At 40.2% G+C, this 22,178-nt stretch overlaps 1 protein-coding gene across 2 annotated transcripts in view; it reads right to left on the reverse strand.

The window, feature by feature from the left end:
- The window catches only part of RGS17 (regulator of G protein signaling 17), a 103,634-nt gene that overhangs the window by 28,493 nt on the left and 52,963 nt on the right, over positions 1 to 22,178 (reverse strand). For both annotated transcript variants that reach the window (XM_070796412.1, XM_019967003.2), the window contains exon 2: positions 8,505 to 8,648. In XM_070796412.1, the coding sequence (XP_070652513.1) occupies positions 8,505 to 8,623 (119 nt within the window). In that variant the 5' untranslated portion in view covers positions 8,624 to 8,648. The remainder of the gene's footprint in view (positions 1 to 8,504; positions 8,649 to 22,178) is intronic.

A 22,178-nucleotide genomic window follows, 5' to 3' on the forward strand; every position in this document is an offset into this window, starting at 1 on the left:
CAATGAAGCAGAAGTATTACACAATCAACTTCATATGTGCAAGAAATGGATTTTATTGTCTTATCTGGCAAGTACTTAGGAATTCTTCTTTTTCTTAGATTATTTTTCATGTGGACCATTTTAAAAATCTTTATTGAATTTGTTACAATATTGCTTCTGTTTTATGTTTTGGTTTCTTGGCCTTGAGGCGTGTGGGTGGGATCCTGGCTCCCTGACCAGGGATCAAACCTGCGTCTCTTGCATTGAAAGGCAAAGTCTTAACCACGGGACTGCCATGGAAGTCCCAATCAGTCGTTATTGAGTGAGGTCCTAAGACAGCAGGCAGATTTTAATAGGTTTACCAGGCCTAGATCTAAAGAAGCTAAACCTAAAAGGAATATAAAGAGTTCCATTGAGAGAGACGAAAATAATATTAATTTCAATCAGATGTAGGGAAACTATGACACTTTCCAGATAAGCAAGGGGTAGCAAAAATGTTGTGACTAGTTTTCATATTATTATTGATTTGAAGAGGCTGGGGTGGGGTGGAGGAGACAATTCTTAATATTGTCCAGGTGGCTAACATATTTGGCTAGGATTTACAGGGGCTGGATTTCATCTTGTTTTAGAAATTGAATACTTTGATTAAATCAGAAAGGGAACCCCGGCTTCCCTCACCTTGAGTCTTCGCTCCAAAGGATCAGGGTGTCTCAGAGCCTTTGGAAAGGGGTGCACTCAGCAGTGTTTCTCTCCAAGTTTTTCCTCCTCATGCACCTTAAAGGGAAGTTTGATTCTCCGAGTTCACTGACCACCTCCCAGTCGAATAGACGACAAGATGTTTTACGATCCTTATCCCTTTGGACCTCCCTGGTGTGTTTGCAACATCCATCTTTCCCCTGTGTGTGAATCTCTTCATTCTCCGGGCTGCTGTGCTGGCCCCGTGGTGTGTGTTGTGTGTTACCTCCCAGACCATCTCTTCTGTCTTCTGCATTTGCAGAGCTGTACCGCTCTTCCCTGAAAGGCTGGTTGGTATTTCCCGAGGTTTCAGCCTGTATTTCATCGCTCTACATGCTAGGTCATCTTATCTCCTGTCTACTGTGTGCTGATGACTCCTTGCTTGTTCTACCCAATCAAGATCTGCCCTGCAAGCTTCAGCATCATTTCCACAACTAATCCTCGGGTACCACCAATGGAGCGAGTCCAACTGGGCCTAACCACCTTCTCTTCCAACACGCTCCCCCCTCTCTGAAGGCTCCGTCTCTCTACACCAGCTAAGGCAGCTCCTCGACACCACCACCACGGGGCCAGGTCAGGGTTGGCAGCCCCCACCACAAGCTCTGAGGCTTCTGCCCTCTGACCTTTCCCTCCCCAACCCCCCTTCATCCTCACTCCCCTCTGTGATTCCTCACCAGGCTCCTCACACTTGGACTCTCCCCTCTCCTACTTCCCTTCCATGTCATGGGAACCACGACCCAGGTGGCCCTGCAGGCATCCCCAAGACACCCAGTAGGACGCATGTGTCGCTGGTTCCTCCCTGAGCTCAGGCTGTGAGCACCTGACCTTCCTGCTGGCTCTTGCTTTCTTCTAGCTGGATTTAATCTTCTTTCTCCATTCTTTTTTGGTTCATTCTTTCTACTCTTTTCAACAAGACTGGCTATAATGTTTTCATTGAGTATTTTATTTTCTCCATACCCATCTTTCCACTGACGGTCTAAGCGCTGCAAATGTGACTCAGAAAAAAAAAATATATACATTTACAGTAAACAAAGAGTTGAAAAGGAATGGATAAAGAAGATGTGGTTCATATATACAATGGAATATTACTCGGCCACAGAAAAGAACAAAAGAATGCCATTTGCGGCTACATGGATGAACCTAGAGATTATCATGCTATGTAAAGTCAGACAGAGAAAGACAAATATTGTATGATACCACTCATTTGTAGAAATTAATTTTAAAAAATGATATAAATGAATTTATTTATAAAATAGAAACAAACTCACAGATTTTGAAAACAAACTTACCAAAGGGGGAATGTTGGGGGGAGGGAAAAATTAGGAGTTTTGGGATTAACATACACACAGCTATTATTAATATATATAAAATAGATAATCAACAAGGCACATACCATATAGCACAGGGAACTCTATTCAATATTCCCTAATAACCTATAGGGAAAAAGAATCTGAAAAAGAATGAATAAATGCATATGTATAAATGAATCACTAGGCTGTACACCTGAAACTAACACAATATTGTAAATTAACTATGCTCCAGTACAAAAAAAAAAAAAACAAAAAAACCAGAATGGAATGCCTTCAATGGCAAAGGGTCAAGGAACCCTGATTCTGGCAGTTTTCCAATAGATAGCACTCAGAGGTAACACAGACTCGGCAGAGGCAGCCTCAATACTAAATTTTTCTGGAGGGTGACCTGGGGAGTAAAACCAAATATTCATGTCTAGATTCAACGGCTTATTGAGAGTCTGTTCGCTGTCACACTGAGGCAGGGAAAATCCTGTGAAAGCTAATGACGTCAACAGTACCAGGCAATAATCAGCCTTCAACTTTAAATGAGTGAATGAACAAGGGCATGACTTAGAGAAGGTCCCTAACCCCAGCGCCCACTTTTTGGTTTTGTGTATATGGCCTGGGAAACCTGGGTTCATTCTGGTACAAGTTTTTTGACTGTGTGTGTTTAAACGTTATGATAAGTTATAGAAACTTACTGATAAAATTTACCCATGACATGGTGAGACAGAGTTTTAAAACTAGAATTCTTTGTAAGCGATGTTTTTGATGGTCTGGTTACAAGTCCTTTGGAAGTCCTATGTAGCAAACCTGTGCTCCCACGTGAGATGAATCAGTCTCTGAGGGTGACAGGCAGAGAAAAGACTGCTTTTCTCTGAAATGACTCAACTGGCATGTGTGAGTGGATTTACTTCCAGGGGGATGGTTTCTTTACCATGGAGCAGACACGGATTTTGTTTTTCCTTTCAAAAAATATCCTTTGGCTTTTAAAGCATGCCTTTTAGTATTTCCACTGGCAAAGAGCTAATGTGTGACAGCGTCAGAGGATAAAATAGGACATTATTTTTGCACTGTTTTGAATTATACAGGCTGTGGTACTTGTTAAAAATGGAGGGAGGGGTGACCAAAAGTATGCTGATGAAGTGTTTAAGGTTCACTTAGTCAGATCTGTTCCATGGTCTGGAAACCAGTGTGTCAAATGGGATATAATTTTAACTTGCACAAGGCTATTTAACTCATTCATCTCTTGACCAGTTTCTCCTGAGAAGGATGCAGACCATCCAGTGCAGTGGACCAAATACTGCAGGCAGTACCCAGGAGCGCATGGGACTGTGAACTTCATTTGACAAGTCTTAGTTAATATAGTTCTTGAAGAGTTTACAAAGTAAAAAGCTTTGGAAACGGTTCATATCCAGCTTGTAAATGAAAAGTATGGAAGTGTCATCTTATAGTGGACAAAACAATGCATTGGGATACTAAGAGACTTGCATTTTAATCCCCCTACTGTCCTTAAGGAGCTTAATAACAGCAGGCAAGTCTTCAGTTGCCTTATCTGTCAAATCAGACATAGAATGTTCCAAATACTAGCTTTTAGCAGGGCCATTTTTCTTTCAAACAAAATCCTGTATCTTAATCTGATGAGTGAAAAAGCTAAATAGAGAACCACTCCCTTGGATACTGCCAGTGGGGAGCTTGGGACCGTAGCCAGTGACACTCCCCACCCAAACCCCCCAGAATCATCATCTCACTATCACACAGCAGCAGGAGGAGTCAATGGAACATTCTGGACACATGGTATCTGAAATCTGTGGAGTTCTCATCTTTTATGAGTAAACACAGAAATCAGTGTTGCTTGCTAGGACACCCCCAGGAGTAATGGAGAATTAAAACAGAAGTGGATTAGTACCTCGAGACTTCCTTGAAAAAAAAAAAAAAAAACACCAGTCTGGGTTATTTTAGTGTAGCCTCTGAAGTTAGGTGAGAGTTCATGGAACAATTTGGAAATTAGGTTTAAGCTCGCAGTGCATTCTGAAATCTCTCCCTTTCTACCTCCTTTTTGAGGCACCTTGTTAGCACGATGCAACACGCTTTCACAGGTGTCTGAATGATCTCATGGATTCACACTGTGAGTGGTTTTGTAATGAGCCCACATCTTTAAAAGCATTCTTTCTCATAGAGAAGAGGGAAGGGGGTTAGCTACCTGAAGAGGCAGGTTGCTTTTTTGAATCCTGATCTAAGGGGAAACATTATTTTGACAAACCTGAACCTCTAGACGTGTGGTCTTGACAACACCGTCCTGGTCGGGAACAGCTTGGTCCCCTCTGCAGAAGGGCTTGCAAGTCTATAGGCCGTCTGCTTGATGGCCAAGACTCGGACATCCATGACTTACTTGTGTAACAAAGCTTAAAGGGGCTAAACCCCATTCCTTTGCTTTCTCTTCTTGAAATGAAGGGCACTGGGGAGAAGAGAGATAGATGGACTTGGGGAAGGAACTGAAGTGGTTCTTTGACAAGGACAGAGGACATCGTGAGGAAGTCCTAACTGTTGAGATTTTTGAAGGAAAATATGGGAATATTCAGTAGTTATGTATTTATTCTCTTTATCATTGCCCCAAACAAACCATAGTGGTAATTTATAAGGACAGAAATAAATTTAAGCACGAGAGAGGAGCTGACGATGAAACGCGAAAGAGAAATGCAAATCTGAGGAAAATACTAAGTTGTTTCAAAAAGCTATAACATGGGAGGCTCCAGTGAGGTATTTATATTTATTACTAGACAGAGAAATTGATTTTCTTGGCACTCTATTTCCTTAAAAGGAGGTAAAATCAGCTACATGACAACTGTTCCTACTTAAGAATGACGGTTACGTCAGACTTTGATTTCTAACTTTTTTGTACCTAAATTACATTTTTTAGTGTTTCTTTTTGTTCTACTCCTTTGACCTAGCCTGGAAAATTTGAAGAACACTTCTTTCTATTTTCCCTCTCTAATAAGCTTTGACAATTTCTTGCCCTAAACTCAAAGTATAAAAGTTATGATATTTAAAGAATGGATGGGTAAAGGACATCTCCATTTATGAAGAGTTAACAGTCCCAATTAGCATCCAACTTATCGGTTTTTTTTTTGTTTTTAAATAGTTGCTTACATTAGAAACTACCTGTGTGAGCTCAGTCGCTCAGTCGTATCTGACTCTTTGTGACCCCATGGACTGTAGCCCACCAGGCTCTTCTGTCCGTGGAATATTTTAGGCAAGAGTACTGGAGTGGGTTGGCGTTTGCTGTTGGAGTGAGTTGCCATTTCCTACTCCAGGGGATCTTCCTGACATAGGGAATTAACCTGCGTCTCTTGCATTGGCAGGTAAATTCTTTACCACTGTGTCACCTGGGAAGCCTCCATACTACCTTGATCTTAGCCAAAAGGCTGAGAGCAGTTACATACTATTTATCAAAAAAAGACTTGTATGCTTATGGATTGTGCATTTTACGACCTAGACTTGGGTATCCATGACTCACTGATAGCAAATACTGTTCTTGACAACAATGCTCTCTTGTCTAAAACTAATACAACGCTCATCCAAGGCACCATATGTTTAGGGTCCAAATAGCAGGTTGGCCAAAAGATCACTCCGGTTATCTGTAAAAACCCAAAAGAACTTTTTGGCCAACCCAATACTTGTCACCCTAGAGGTGTGGAGAGTTATTGTAGCTTCCAAAAGCTAATTTGTTCTCCATCCACTGTGTTCTGAGACAATCTGAGGCTCACAAGCTCTCATTGACTATTGTGCTTAATGTGCACCTGAAGAATTAATAAAAGCAAGTCTTGCTAAATATCTGAAGGACAGATAAAAGCAAACTGCACGAAACATCTGTTTGACAACAAAGATTACACAACAAAACTTCAGTGTTTGTTATTTTAATCCTGAAGCAATTCAGAAATGACTTCCTGCAGGCAAATACACTCATATCCTAATTACTGGAACATGGCATAGAGCAAATGAGAAATAGAAGTCTAATTCTTAACAGGATGTAACAAAATATTTGCAATGTTTTATACAGACTTTAAAGTAAAACAGTCTTCCTTTCCAAAATAATTTTTTTTATTATATCCACAAGCTGACATTAAAAAAAAAATGCATTATTTGAAGCTGCTACTGCTAAGTCGCTTCAGTCGTGTCTAACTCTATGCGACCCCATAGACTCATAGGGAGCCCACCAGGCTCCCCCGTCCCTGGGATTCTCAAAGCAAGAACACTGGAGTGGGTTTCCATTTCCTTCTCCATATTTGAAGCCAGGTCTTCTTTAAAGAGTTTTTATTTTTCCCATATGAAATGTTCCATAGCCCAGTAACCAACTCTTATTAAATGCACACTATGGGTCAGGCGCTGTTCTCAGCTAGTATGTGTTTTATCTCATTGAATGTTTAAAACGACCTTATTACGTAGGGATTCTTATCACTGTCATCTGATAGATGAGAAATCTGAAGACACTGAGCAACTTGTTGAAGGTCAAACAGACAGTGACAGATGAAGAGTCTGAACCCAGGCAGTCTGACTTGATGCTTTTGAACTGTGGTGCTAAAGAAGACTCTTGAGAGTCCCTTGGACAGCAAAAAGATCAAACTAGTCAATCCTAAAGGAAATCAATCTTGAATATTCATTGGAAGGACTGATGCTGAAGCTGAAGCTCTAATACTTTGGTCACCTGATACAATGAGCCGACTCACTGGAAAAGACCCTGATGATGGGGAAGATTGAGAGAAGGAGGAGAAGGGGACGATAGAGGATGAGATGGTTGGATGGCATCACTGACTCAATGGACATGAGTTTGAGCCAACTAGGAGATAGTGAAGGACAGGGGAGTCTGGTGTGCTGCAGTTCATAGGGTCACAAAGAGTTGAACATGACTGAGTGACTGAACAACAACAAGTCTGACTTCAGAACCACCATATAAAGTTGTTCCCCTATAATTCATGGATTAAGGCCAGAGCTAAATGATCTCCTGAAGAATGAGACAGAAAAAAATTTACACAATCGCACTAAAATACTTCCCTCTTTTAGAACTCTCTTTCTTCCATCTGAAATACTTAATTTATGGCTTAAGGTTGAAAGAAAAAGGAATCATAGCATGACTTTTCCCAACAAGGAACCATCATCTGGGAAGCAATTTTGATCTTTATAAAAACTATTTTAAACCTTCTAGATTGCTGCAGTATGGGATAGTTCTCTGGCAATGAAGTCTCCTAGAGAGCTGAGAGTGTGTTCAACACCAAGGCTGCCACTGGAGCATCACGTTTCATCTTCTGTTTTGGTCACTGTGATAATGCCACTAGATCACAGGACCAACCTCCAAGGATGTTGGGAAACTGTAGCGATCATGCACAGGAAGATGACTCCAGCAGCTGGGCATTGCTTTATGTTTTTTAAAAAAATTTATTTATTTTAATTGGAGGCTAATTAATTTACAATATTGTAGTGGGTTTTGCCATACATTGACATGAATCAGCCATGGGTGTACATGTGGGCACATGTGCTTTATGGTTTTGAAACAGGTTGGGGAAATCCAACGGACCATTGCTAACCCAGAAGATCCACCTATGAATTGGATCTTACAGGACCCTGAAACGTGCAGTTCTACGGAAATTTCATTAAGTTTAGTTTGGCCCTTCCAACCTCCCAAGGGATGTCATCTTTGTAAATCTCGGAATTCTGGGTCCCACTGATTTTCTTATTTGAAGGCACTTTGTGGATTTGGAATGGAAACAGGTTTTCTGAACTGCCCGAATCATGGACATTTAGCACTAGCCAGTACCTTGAGAATCAACTTTAACTCTCCATCACTTTTCTAGTGAGGAAACCACAAACCAGAGATTACAACTTTAATGTCAAAGAAGCTGTCAGTGACAACACTGCATCGGTAGCAGGTTCTCCGGCTCTAAGTTCAGAGTTTTTAACAAACTGGCTTGACCTTCATACCCATCATAGCCCCTGGCCTTTTAGATTTGTGGGCGTGAGTCTGTGGCACTTTATCCTTTTTAGGAGTCTGTGGCTGAGGCTGCCACTCAAATCTGTGACAGAACAGTCAATCTCTCATGAAAGAACATAGAACTAAAACATTACATGGAATTCAATACTGCTAGAGATTACTTTAGTGTTCTTGCACCTTCTATTATGGGAGAATGCTGTCTACTGTTCAACAAATACATAGCCGCAAATCTTATTTTTACTCATACCTTTAAGAAGCATGGGTGGAAAAAGTCATGATACAAAACAATTTTTCATTCTTTCCTACCAATTTCAGTGTAGATTCTGAGGAAGTATTATATTTTGCTTAGGGAAAGGTGTGCATTAAACCAATGAACATCTCCAATAACTGCTGCTTGTAAAGGGAATAAAAAGACAGATCGAGAAGTTTCTATGGTTCCAAGAGCTGACACGCATGTTCACGCCAGTTATGACGCAGCTCAGGTGTGGTATCACACAGATAAGAGGACGTACCAGGAGCAGCTGCAGCAACAGCACCAACAAAAGCAACACGTGTTGTTGGGTCTCTGGTTTCCAGGTGCCTGAGACACAGCAGGTGTTTCTTCATTCTGTGACTGCTGCCTTTTTCGCATTTCAGCTACTGCAGTGCCCAGGTGGCTGAAAGAAGAGAGAAAACATGAGATTGGAAAAAATTACGAGGGTAAATTGCCTCTGCGGAAGGAAGCATACTTTAGTTAAGGGGTTGGGGAGAAGACAATTTGAGAAAAGGTAAACACGAATAAGCTTTAGCAGTCAAGTTGCCAATTCTCCAGAAGTTTTTTTAGGCAGAATTCTAAAAACTACCACTATCGGCCACATACAATCACAGTAAGTGTTGCCACGTAATCAGAATCAGTTGGGAAGGTAAATATGATAAGGTTTGAAAATGTGTTTTCACTTCCTTCTTTACTCAAAGATGACTACACCTGCTTTCCTTTATGGACACCTTTACATGGTTATAGTGGGTGTGAGTGTTTTCTCCACTGACGTTTACACTAGGGTTATAAGTTTACGAATCATCGCTGCACGGTTTCTAACTCTATAACATAGTGAAGAAGAACAGTTTGATTTTAGCCCTCTCTGACCTTTTATTTTTTTCTCATCTCTTTTTAAAACATACAAACTCCTTTGTGGCACTTCTGGCTCACCGTCCCAGGACTTGATAACATTGGCAAAATTCCTTACTCTGGTAGGTGTCCCTGTTGCAAATGCATCAGCTCCCTTTCCTCCAGCACTCAAAATTTATGTTCATTTAGTAGATACTTGTGGAAAAATAAAAAGTTATCAAACCCACAAGAATCATTTTAGTGGAATTTATATATCATGGCAGATAAAAAAATGCTGGGGTACAGACCGTCCTACCAGTGACCTTACTGGTAGGGTGAGTGGCCACATATTTATAAGCCAAGTGAGTTGCCACATATTTATAAGACCAACTCTAATCCAAAAGTTATTTATGATAAAAAATAAAGTTTTATTTTATTAGACTAAAATAAAAGATAGCATAAACTTCTAGAAAAGGGAATGATTCTACTGAATAATATTTTCACTAATATGTAATGTATGTAAACCACACATATATATTATCATATGTATGACTGTAAGCAATATTTGTTAATAACATAAAGTACTTTGGAATTTTTAGCTTTGTGATCTCACGCTTTAAAAAACATTTTCAGCTCTGGATACAATGATACTTAAAAAAATACCATATTCTTTTTTTTATTTTATTATGTTTTACTGGAGGATAATTGTTTTACAATGTTCTGATAGTCTTTGTCATACATCAATATGAATAAGTTATATCGATATACAGATACAGATATCCCTTCCCTCTGGAGTCTCCCCCTCCCCACCCCACCCCCTCTAGGTTATCTCAGAGCACCAGGCTGGGCTCCCTGTGTTACAGTAGCTTCCTGCTAGTTACCTATTTTAAACATGATAGTGTATATATGCCAGTGCTACTTTCTCAAGAGCAACCCTCTCCTTAGACCAGAAACAGACCAGAAAACCACAGTGGTGGATAAACAGGGGTAAAGTCACAGTAACTCTGTAATTCAACTACGGGAACAGAAAGCAGCAAAGGCTCCATATTCTACTGGGGTAAAAAATGCTCCACTGTGAGCAGTGGAAGGCCAGAGTTCAGGTCACCTGAATAAAATCAGGGGGTGGTGGTTCTGTCACTCATAAAAAGATGCTAAAAAAACGATCTGTACTATCAAGGGTAGCTAGTGCCCGGAGTGAGAGGATGCACAGAGAGCCCCCCGACCTGACCCAGGCCAAGCAGCCCACAGGTTCTGTGAGCGGGTTAAGGATATCTCCAAAACCATTCCTGGATGAGAGAAAATCCTGAGATGCCAATGAAAGAGCTACTTTGGACCTGAAGGTCTTGAGGGAGTATAGGAGATAACTGAGAAGCATTATAAAGAGTGAGAGTGAGGAATACACCTCTTAGTGAAAGCACAAAATCCAATGAACACTAAAACCAGAAAGTCACTCAACAATCATGAGATGACTACACTCCTGATCAAATGCGAATAATAGAATCATCTAAAATTAGTTTAATGAGCATATATTTAACATAAACAATATGACAAAGGAAAAAACTGTTCACGTAAGAGAACAAGAAATTATAAAAACAAATATAGGCAAAAATGAAACAAGAACAGATAAAATAGAAAATGGAGAAACAAACAACATAGCCATTAAAAAGATTCAAATGAAATAATCTCTTCCCATAGCAACCCCCAGAAGAATAAGTATCAAGGACTGTACTCAGAATTCAACAAAGAGAAAAGTTGAAACATATAAAAGGGAATTGAGACAACTATAGCAGTAACACTGAAAGATTCCTGTATGTGTCCAACAAGATTTTTATCATAAGCAAAGAATTAACAGACTGTCAGGGAAGTATTTTCCAGGAAGCTTTATTGGAAGAAAAAACAAAAAAACAAAACCAAAAAGACTTACGATGAAAGAGCATACCACATGCTTTAGCAGGATTAATAAAATCCATACATATATGCATTAAAATATAATCACAGAACTCTAAGATAAAGATATCAGCTGAATTACCCACAGAGGAGTAGCAAGGACTGACAGAAGAATAGCCACAGCAATCAGACAAGAAAAATAAAAGACCAAAATCGGGGACTGACCTGGTGGTCCAGGGATTAAGCATTTGCGTGCCAATGCAGGGAACATGGATTCGATCCCTGATCTGGGAAGATTCCACATGACATGGAGCAACTGAGCCCATGCGCCGCAACTACTGAGTCTGTGCTCCACAATTATTGAGCCTGTGCTCTAAAGTCTGTGAGCCACAACTCCTGAGTCCGTGTGCTGCAATTACTAAAGTGTGTCTAGAGCCCGTGCATTGCAACAAAGAGAAGCCCTCACTCACCACAACTGGCGAGACAGCCTGGGCAGCAACGAAGACCCAGGGCAACCAAAAAATGAAATCCAAATTGGAAGGGAAGAGGTAAAATTGACTACACATGAAAACTACCAGAACTAATAAGTAAATTCAGCAAGGTAAGAATCTGCCTGGAATGCGGGAGACCTGGGTTTGATTCCTGGGATGGGAAGATCCCCTGGAGGGCATGGCAGCCCACTCCAGTATTCTTACATGGAGAATCCCCATGGACAGAGGAGCCTGGCGGACTACAGTCCATAGTGCTGCAAAGAGTCGGACACGGCCGCGCAACTAAGCACAACACAGCACACAGCAGGATACAAGGTTAACATGCAGAAATCTATTGCATTTCTTTATGCTAACAATGAAATATCAGAAAAAAAAACGCTTAGTTGCATTTGCTTCCTGTGTGCCATGATAAACAGTGATGCTAAAGGTAATTCACTGTGGTTTACCTATAAAGAAAGAAAGAAAAATTTGTATGTCTGTTATATTTTTCTTTGAGTTCACCAATCAAGTTTTAAGCAAAATAAGTCTTCTTAATGTTATACAAGTGAAGAAAGAAAAAAAAACGTTTTGCAAAATGATCATATCTATGGACTGAAACTGTCAAATACTTTTGAATATGTGGAGGTCAATCCTTCTTCCTTCTCTTCAACCCCATAGGGAGAAAGACTGTCAAGAGATCACTTACTTTCAAAGATAGAGGAGAATGAAGTAGGAGAAATTCTCCTTTACAAGAACGCACCTGTGCACCGAACTGGGACTTCAGGCTTTGTGAAATGTGCAGCCCCAGGAGGATGCAGGATACAGGGGCAGAGCAGGGCTGGGAGCAGGTGTGGTGGCATCTCAGATTGCTCCCCTCACACTGGCCAACTTGAAAACATTTCATTTAGGGCTTTCCTGGTAGCTCAGTGGTGAAGAATCTGCCTGACAATGCAGAAGACATGGTTTTCATCCCTGGTCTGGGACGATAATACATGCAGAGCAACTGAGCCTGTGTGCCACAACTGCTGAGCTTGTGCTCTAGAGCCCAGGAGCCACAAATATTCAAGCCCTCGGGCCCTTAAGCTCAGCAACAAGAGAAGCCACTGCAATGAGAAGCCCGCGTACAACTACAGAGTAGTTGTACTCTGCAATAAGAGAAAGCCCTGCTCTCTGCAATAAGAGAAAGCCCATGCAGCAACAGAGACCCAGCACGGCCAAAAGTAAATAAACAAATTAAAAAACAGAAATACTTCATTTAGTTCTCACTGAGGTTCTGCAAATGCTGTTATGGAATAAGATTAATGGCTCCAGCATCTTCATTTCCCCCTCCACGGCTTAGGAAAATTTATTAACCAGGAAAACCCATACATCTATATTGTGATCAGAGAGGGCTTTCCTTCTGTTGTGAATTAATTGTATTTTCCAAGAAATGAAGAGAAAATTCTGATCTCACTCCAGTTGTATACAATTTTATCCCATGTAGCTCCTTCCATTTTTTCTGGATGAGATGCAATGATCAAAACCATCTTTATGCAAAAAAAATCAAAATTCAACATGCAGAACTACAGCAAAACAAAAAGCTCTGCACATCAAAATGAAAGTCAGTCTACAGAATGAGGGAAGCACTTGGAGACAACAGGTCTGATATGGTCCCCAAATATTTCCCCCATCCTTTAGATTGACTCAGTGATAAAGACCCCACCAGCAAGGCAGGGGTCACAGGAGTTGTGGGTTCGATCCCTGGGTCAAGATCCCTGGAGGAGGAAATGGCAACCCACTCCAGTGTTCTTGCCAGGAAAATCCCATGGACAGAGGAGCCTGGTGGGCTGGTCCATAGGGTGGCAAAGAGTCAGACATGACTGAGCGACCGAGAACATATGTCTGATAAAAGGTTAATTTGCAAAATATACAAAGAATTCCTACCATTCAATAACAAAAAGACAAAAAAATATGATTTGAAAATGGGCAGAGGAATTGAACAGACATTTTTCCAAAGGAGGCAGACAAATGGCCAAACAGATGGCAAGATGCTCAGCCTCACTAGTCATCAGGGGAGTGCAAATCTAAGCCACAACGAGATTATCACCAGACACTTGTTAGAAGGGTTATCATCAAAAAGACGAGCGAGAACAAGTACTGTCCAAAAATGTAGAGGAAAGGGAACCCTTTGCAATATTGGTGGGAATGTAAATTGGTTCAGCCACTAAGGAAAACAATATGGAGGTTCCTAAAAAAATTAAAAGATAACCACACGATACAGCAATCCCACTTCTGAATATATGTCCAAAGGAAATGAAAACTGGATATCAAAAAGATACTTGCATTCCCATGTTTTGAAGCATTATTCACAAAAGCCAGGATATGGAGATGACCTAAGTGTCCATCAATGGATGAATGAATAATGTGATATACATATACACATACAAACAATGGAATATTATTCATGGATAGTTCTTGAGGGCATTATGTTAACGGTGATAAAGCAGACAGAGAACAAATATTGTATGACATCACTTATATGTGGGCTTCCCAGGTGGTTCAGTGGTAACAATCTGTCTGTCAGTGCAGGAGAGGCAAGAGACACGAGTTCAATCCCCGGGTCGGGAACATACCCTGGAGGAGGAAACGGCAACCCACTCCAGTACTCTTGTTGGAAACTTTTATGGACAGAGGAGCCTGGTGGGGTATAGTCCATGGGGTCACAAAGAGTTGGACAGGGCTGAGCGACTGAGCAGGCATGCATTACTTATATGTAGAATTTAAAAAAGTTGAATTCATAAAAACCGAGAATAAAATCATAGGTACCAGAAACTAGGGTGTGGGGGAACTGGGAAGATGTGGATCACAGGGCACAAACTTGAAGTTAGAAGATGAATCAGTTCTTCTTATTCATAGAAGATGAAGAGCTAATGCATGGCACTGTGATTATAGTTAACACTACTATATTGCCTATTTTGAAGTTGTTAAGAGACCTGAGGATGAGATGTTTGGATGGCGTCACTGACTCACTGGACATGAGGTTTGATCAAACTCCAGGAAATGGTGAAGGACAGGAAACCTGGTGTGCTGCAGTCCATGGGGTCACAAAGAGTCAGACACCACTGAGCAACTGATGATGATGAAGAGACTTGATCTTAAATATTTTCACCATAAAAAAAATGGCAATTATGTGATGGGATGAAGGTGTCAGCTAATACTACTGAGGTAGTCATATTGCAATATATAAATGCATCTGATCAACACACTTTACACCTTAAATTAATATTGTTATATGTCAATTATATCTCAGTTTAAAGAACATCTTTACAGTTTGAATAAAGAGTCAAATAAAACAATATAAAATTTAAAAGGATAAATACAAGCATCTAAAAAGCTGCATATGACAAGGATGGGAGAAACATGGCTTAATAGGACCATAACAAGGTAATTTATTGGACAATAAATTCATTATTAATCAACAGTATGATATAAACAAAATCATTTAGAATGCATTAATAAGAATATGGTTTGTAATACAAACTGGTGATAGGTCTTCTCTGAAAAGAAGAACGTAAATGATTACGTTCAATTTTGGCCCCCACAACTTAGGAAGGAAAGTGGAATTTGCTCAGAAAATCAGGAAAGTTAAAAAAAAAAAAACTTAAAAAAATCTCATGAGAATATTACACTTAGAACATAAGTGTTTAAAGAAGATTCAGATAATCAGAATCAAAATTACCTAGTATTTGAAGTAACATCCAGTAGAAGAAAATGTCCATCTGCTTGTAAGATCCCTAATGTTAGAAGATGGATTGATAAATAGAAGCAACCGAAAGAGACTTGCTTTCATAAATAGAAAGTCTGTCTGATATTCAGGTAAGACCTTAATTTACCTGTGAGGTTAGTATCAAGTCAAGCGTTCTTGAACTTATTCAAGCTAAGGCTGGACATTCTGAAAGAGGTTGATGTACAGGGGCCTTAAGTTTACATGGATCGTTAGACTGAGAAAAATGTTCTTAGTTCTAAAGTTGTTATTCTTAAAATGGGCTGCCCAAGCTGAGAACTGTCTTTGAAAATACAGTTGGGAGGGAGAAGAAGAACTGTTTTTCTTTTAAATTTGTTCTCTTGTAGATAGCAATGTCAATTCTTGAGTATGCCCTGATGTTATTCTTTATCATTTTTGCTTATATATTGTTTCCCAATTGAATTATAAAACTCTTATGGGGAAGGAGAGAAAAATATATTTAATATATATTGGTTTTCCTGGAATTTAGCAGTGTTTTCTGTCAACAGCAGATGCTCATGATATTGTATAAGCTATTGTCAATAAAAAACAGTGGTTTTTTACAATAAAAATACAACACAATAAAGTAAAATAAAATAAAAATGTGTATTTTATCCTCTTAGAAACATTCATATCTTATCGTAGGAACACGACTCAGGAATTGAAGCTGGGTCTCCTGCCTTGCAGGTGGGTTTACTGTCTGACCCACCAGGGAAGCCCATATAAAACTTCAGTTCAGTTCAGTTCAGTCGCTCAGTTGTGTCCAACTCTTTGCAACCCCATGAACCGCAGCACTCCAGGCCTCCCTGTCCATCACCGACTCCCAGAGTCCACCCAAACTTAGAAATATACAAATGACAATATCCTCCATCCCTCCTGCTAAGTTGCAGTACAATATGGGGATTAAACCATCTTTGGAGTTGGGCTGTGTCCAGATCTTCCCTCTTGTCATCAACTGTACGCCCTTTGGATAGTTATTTAATCTCTTTGTGTCCAATGTCCATATCTGAAGATACTTATTGATAATTACAGAACATATCAGTATATCATTACTACTATAAGGGTTAAGTGGATTGAAAATTTAAAATACTTGGGAAAAAACCATCATACATACAGTAAGTACATAAGTCCTTACTTAAGTATGTTGTACTCAAGTCCAATGCTTGAGAGCATTGTACATAATGTCACCAACAAGCTGGTGTGGTAAATATTTTCAGGCTACAGATGCTGAAGATTTCTATCACTTCCTTCCTACTGACAGATCACTCCACTTTATACAGGGCAGATTGTACTGTTCTTGTGTCCACTGGTTAGACTTTTCCTAGATCAGAGATCTACACAAAGGCTTACTCAGTGAAGAAAGAAAACTAATGGTTTGAATTTTCACTTCACCACGAACACTGTAATTTTTATCACATGTAAATGAACTGAGTCTGAAGTGACTCATAGTATCCACAATCAACTCCTTACCCCTCAATCACACTTCATTATAATTGAAGCCGTCTTGTCATGTTTAGTGAAAGCATTCCGTTTTGTCATATAGTTGTTGATTCAGTGTTGAGCCCCAAAAAGGTATTTGCTAAATAAGCCAAATTTGTGAGGCCCTTTTTAGCATGAGGGCGGACAAGAAGCAATTCACCATATTTATTCCTAGTCGTGATATATTTTCCCTGTGAAGGAAAACAACCCACTCCTCAATTTAAAACTTCTGATAACTACCCTGCTTCAGCTAAGCCGGCATATATTTATGTAATGGAGCAAACTTTCAGTGACACCTCCTGTTTCACGACTTATTCTTCTAAAAAGGGTGGTATCCAAAACAGCTTTTCCCCCTTTTTTGAGGAGGGGAGAGTTTTGGGTATGCTTTTTTCAAAACTCACCATTTGGAAAAATCACCATTTTATGATTACATTAAATGAAACATTCAAGAGGTAAACTCTTCGTGCATTCAGAGTGAATAATCACTAGGAACAGGATTCGGTCCACTCTTGGCAGTTAGAATCTGGTTCCATCAGTGAATCCATCCATTCAATTCCTTTTCCTAAGGAAAGCTTGCTAAATGCCACATTATGTTGAATCAGCAATTCTCTCGTGTTCATATTTTCATACATATTTATAAATACATAAATATGTATCATAACATATAAATCTATAAAGACTAGAAAAATTTTCCTCCTGGGCTTTCCTCTACCGTTAAAGTAGAGACCCAGAACCTTGTTAGTCCCCTTCCTCTTTCAGCTCATGAGCATTTTTCAGACACGTTGAAAAGCATTAGTTGATGGAGCTATCCAAAACAGCACCTTGTGCAGCTCAGCTGCTAATTTTTGTCCCCCAGAAGATTCAGTCATTTCCATCTGACAGAACATCACAATTTCTACTCGTGTGATTCTGCACTTCTATCAACTTTCTATTTTCTTCTTTTGACTATGATTTTTGGAGTATAGTGTCTTTGGAGTAAAAGAGATCTGGACTGGAATCACAAAGAGCTGCCTGTGCTGGCTACATGGCATTAAGGTACTTAATCTCTGCCTCTGTTTGTAAAACGGAGCATACCCACTTCACAGGTGCTGCAGTGGCAAAAAATCTGCCTGCAACACAGGAGACGCAGATTCAGTCCCTAGGTGGGGACGATCCCCTGGAGGAGGAAATGAGACCTCACTCTAGTATTCTTGCCTGGAAAATTCCATGGACAGAGGAGCCTAGTGGGCTACAGTCCATGGGGTCGCAAAGAGTCAGACATGACTGAGCACCCACAGAGACACACACACATATCTGTAATTACAATAATAATAATTGCTCCTACTTTTATTACCTTTAGACAAATTACTGTCTTCATATTTGTTTACAAACATACTCCTGACGATTTCCTTCAAATTGTATGATAGGTTTTTAAAATATAACTGCAAGGATGAGAGATTTACTTAGCAGTTGCCAAGGTTTTCATGCAAAGAGTTAAAACTTGGGTGCCTGCCATTCGAAGTATAGTCTATGGACCAGAAGCATGACACCCCCTGGGAGGTTTTTAGGAAAGAGGATTTCAAGTCCCACATCAGATGTGCTGGATCTGATTTTGCATTTTAACAATACAAAACAATATGGAGATACAAATGATGGGTGTACTTAGAGCCTGGGAAGCACTGGTTCAGGCCACACTAAGCTGTGAACTTGAAGCATCGTGGTTGTCGTGTAGAGGAAGTGTATTCACAAAAGTCAGAAAGACATCGTGTGTTTGAGTGAAGCACCAACTGGAAGGAAAGATCACCAAAGCCTCGTTCAACTGCTCCCCGTCAGGCTCATTCACTTGTTTTCCTCTCTCTAGGGCTTTCTTCCCAAAAGACCCTGATGCTGGCAAAGACTGAAGGCAGGAGGAGAAGGGGACGCCAGAGGATGAGATGGCTGGATGGTATCACCGACTCAATGGACATGAGTTTGAGCAAGCTCTGGGAGATAGTGAAGGACAGAGAAGCCTGGTGTGCTGCAGTCCATGGGGTCACAGAGAGTCAGACATGACTGAGCGACTGAACAACAACAGGTGCTTTCTGCTCAGTGTCACAAAGAACTGTGTGCCTTCCTCTTTGAGCTATGACTTGTCTACAAGACTGTTTATATGAGAACTGGACTCTGACACCCTAAAGGGTCTCACTATTTTTGGTATCTCCAGCACCTGGTGGGGGTACTTCCTCCAGGAATCTTTGCAGAACTTCCCAGCCTGTGGGAACGTGCCGGGCACTGCTTACACTTCTCTGACCTGTAATTCCATATTGTTTTAGAGCTTTGCCATTTGAGAGCTTTTCTTACAAGACTGTGAGTTCTTTTAGGGCACAGTCCAGACCATTCACCTTGGTACTTTTGATACTCATGAAATAACACTCATGTGTCTTAAGCTTCCACTAAGAACTGGTATTTTGCGAGCTGATGGAGGTCATAGAACCAACCCTCTGTTTTATTCTTAGCGAAAGAGTTAACTTCATGGGGAAAAATTTCTCTCAAAGTTTATCCCTTTTTTTCCTTCTTCACATGTTGATACCTGCTCATGTTTGTGTATTTTGGAATCTAATATAAGTGAAAGTCACTCAGTGGTGTCGGACTCTTTGGGACCCCGTGGACTGTAGCCCACCAGGCTCCTCTGTCCATGGGATTCTCCAAGGAAGAATACTGGAGTGGGTTGCTCTTTCCTTCTCCAGGGGATCCTCCTCGACCCAGGGATAGAACCCTGGTCTCCTGCATTGCAAGTAGGTTCTTTACTGTCTGAGCCACCAGGGAAGCCCATGCAAAAGTTAGTTATTTGGATGCTTATATTGTCAAAAGGATATGTGGTAAAAGCACCATGTTTTCCAGGAATTTCACCACACACAAAAGCTTGAGAACCAGTAAGGTCGTCAGTGTTTGTTAAATGAGTGAAACAGAGAAAGAAAAGGCTCTTCTAGTGCAAGTGAGTAGGCAGATGCTCTAACAGAGGCCAGAGTTGCAGAGTTAAAATGAATGGAAAGGTTATTCAATTACTGGGTAATTTCAGAAAGTCTAGAAGACCAATACAGACAAAGCAGCACTTTTAAAGGCCTAATTTTTACCTGACTCATTCAGGCTTTGCTTTAGTTTAAAACAGCAGCATTAGCTTAGGGTGAATGTTTTCGAAATGGGACCAAAAATACATCACAGTAAGAGCAACTCTGTCATAAACACTGCCTGGTGACGATGCGACTCCTTAACACGGCCTATTACTGTCATTGTGCCATTCGAGAAAATACCAGGGATTAATATGGAGTCATAATGTGTTTACTTAGGAAAGAACTGATAGCACTTTCCTCTTTGTGACATATTCATTTTGAGATTCATCAAACTGCTTTTCAAAGAGCAGACATGCTCATTATTTCAATCCACATAAAGAAGATAAGCAAGTTAACATGAGGAAAGGAAAAAAGACTGAAAATGTGAAAAGAAAAAAGAACGCAGTACAGAAAACAAAATCACAACATTTGGGAAAAGGGTGTGCCAGAGACAGTGTCTCCGAGCAGAAATTATTCATACAATTATTTAAGATGCTTACACAAGCAGGGATAATTACTATGGAAATTCAACATAGGACACTGTTTATATAAACACGTTAAACGAGAATAGAGATTAATACCATGTGGAAGCATTCCCAAAAGGATCTAAAACATACAAAATATATCCCATTTATGTTTGTGTTTCATGTCATATCTCTGCATGCTATTCAAGTTCTTTTCCACAACTAAGCCGACAGGGGTTCCCTCTGATCTCTCTTGCATTTCGTAACACACCCATATGGAACAATAGTCAACTCACACATACTCAGCATATGAGGTAGTATACTATCTGTTCTTCTACATTCTGTATATTTTGCTTTATACTCATAAACACCTAAAAAAGAACTTGAAAATATATAATCAGGTAACCAGTAAACTTGCTCAAAAGTCTGTGTTCTACTCAAGGTGAAAATTTGTCAAAGAGAATGATTTGTGGTCATCAGTCCCTTCAGTACATTTGCTCAGTCGCTAAATCGTGTCTGACTCTTTGTGATCCCATGGGCTACAGCATTCCAGGCTTTCCTGTCCTTCACTATCTCCCAGAGTTTGTTCAAACCCATGTCCATTGAGTTGGTGATGCCATTCAACCATCTCATCCTCTGTCGCTCCCTTCTCCTCCTGCCCTCAATCTTCCTGAGCATCCGGGAATCTTCCAATGAGTCAGCTCTTTGCGTCAGGAGGCCAAAGGAATGGAGCTTCAGCATCAATCCTTTCAATGAATATTCAGGGTTGATTTTCCTTTAGGATTGACTGGTTTGATCTCCTTGCTGTCCAAGGGACTCTCAGCACACTGCATCTATTTAATCAAAATAATGACTTCCCTTTACTGTCTTTAATATAAGTAATTTCAGCAAACGGATGCCTATTATAAAGTTCATTTCAGTTCAGTCTTTCTTTTTTTCAATAAGAACGCTGACCTCCAGGAAGTACACAAGTGATGGAATCAATTCAATCAGCTCTCTTCAGTTACACAGCAAAACATTTTTACTCATTGCAGGAAGAGTGGGCAGCTGCTATTAGAAAGGCTGAGTACAAGGATGAGGCTCTACTCAGGAGCCCCTGACCTGGCTACTCCCAGTCGCCCACCAAGGACCCTCCGAGATACAGAAAAGAGACAAGAAATAACAGTTTTATTTTGGCAGGGGGTGGGGAGGTGAGGAACCATAATTATTCTTCACCCTCATATATCCATGGAAGAGCACTGGTAATGAGAGAAACTGTTAATTTAATTTTTAACAAAGACTAAATCTGGGGCAAAAAGTGAACACTGGCAGTAATATCCAGAACAAATCAGAGTCAGGTCTAGATCGATATTGACTAATGATAAATGATAGATGATATTGATAAATGATATTTGATAAATGATAAATGATATTGACTTCAAAGTTCTAGGGTTATTATAAAGATATTTAATATTCTCTATACACAGATATATACATAGATGGTATATATACATAGATGGCATATATATACATATGTATATAATACGTATTTTAATATGTACATCAAGATATATATGCATATAAGTATAACATTGTTCAGTCACTAAGTCGTGTCTGATTCTTTGCAACACCCATGGACTACAGCATGCCATGTTTCCTTCACTATCTCCCCAAGTTTGCTCAAACTCATGTCCATTGAGTCAGTGATACCATCCAATCATCTCATCCTCTGTTGCCCACTTCTTCTCCTGCCCTCAATCTTTCCCAGTATCAGGGTCTTTTCCATGAGTCGGCTCTTCACATCAGACGGCCAAAGTATTGGAGCTTCAGCTTCAGCATCAGTCCTTCCAGTGAATATTCAGGGTTGATTTCCTGTAGGATTGACTGGTTTGATCGCCTTGCAGTCCAAGGGACTCTCAAGAGTCTTCTCCAGCACCACAATTTGAAAGCCTCAATTCTTAGGCACTCAGTCTTCTTTATGGTCCAACTCTC

Source organism: Bos indicus, chromosome 9 (genome assembly GCF_029378745.1).
Source record: "Bos indicus isolate NIAB-ARS_2022 breed Sahiwal x Tharparkar chromosome 9, NIAB-ARS_B.indTharparkar_mat_pri_1.0, whole genome shotgun sequence".
Lineage (NCBI taxonomy): Eukaryota > Metazoa > Chordata > Mammalia > Artiodactyla > Bovidae > Bos > Bos indicus.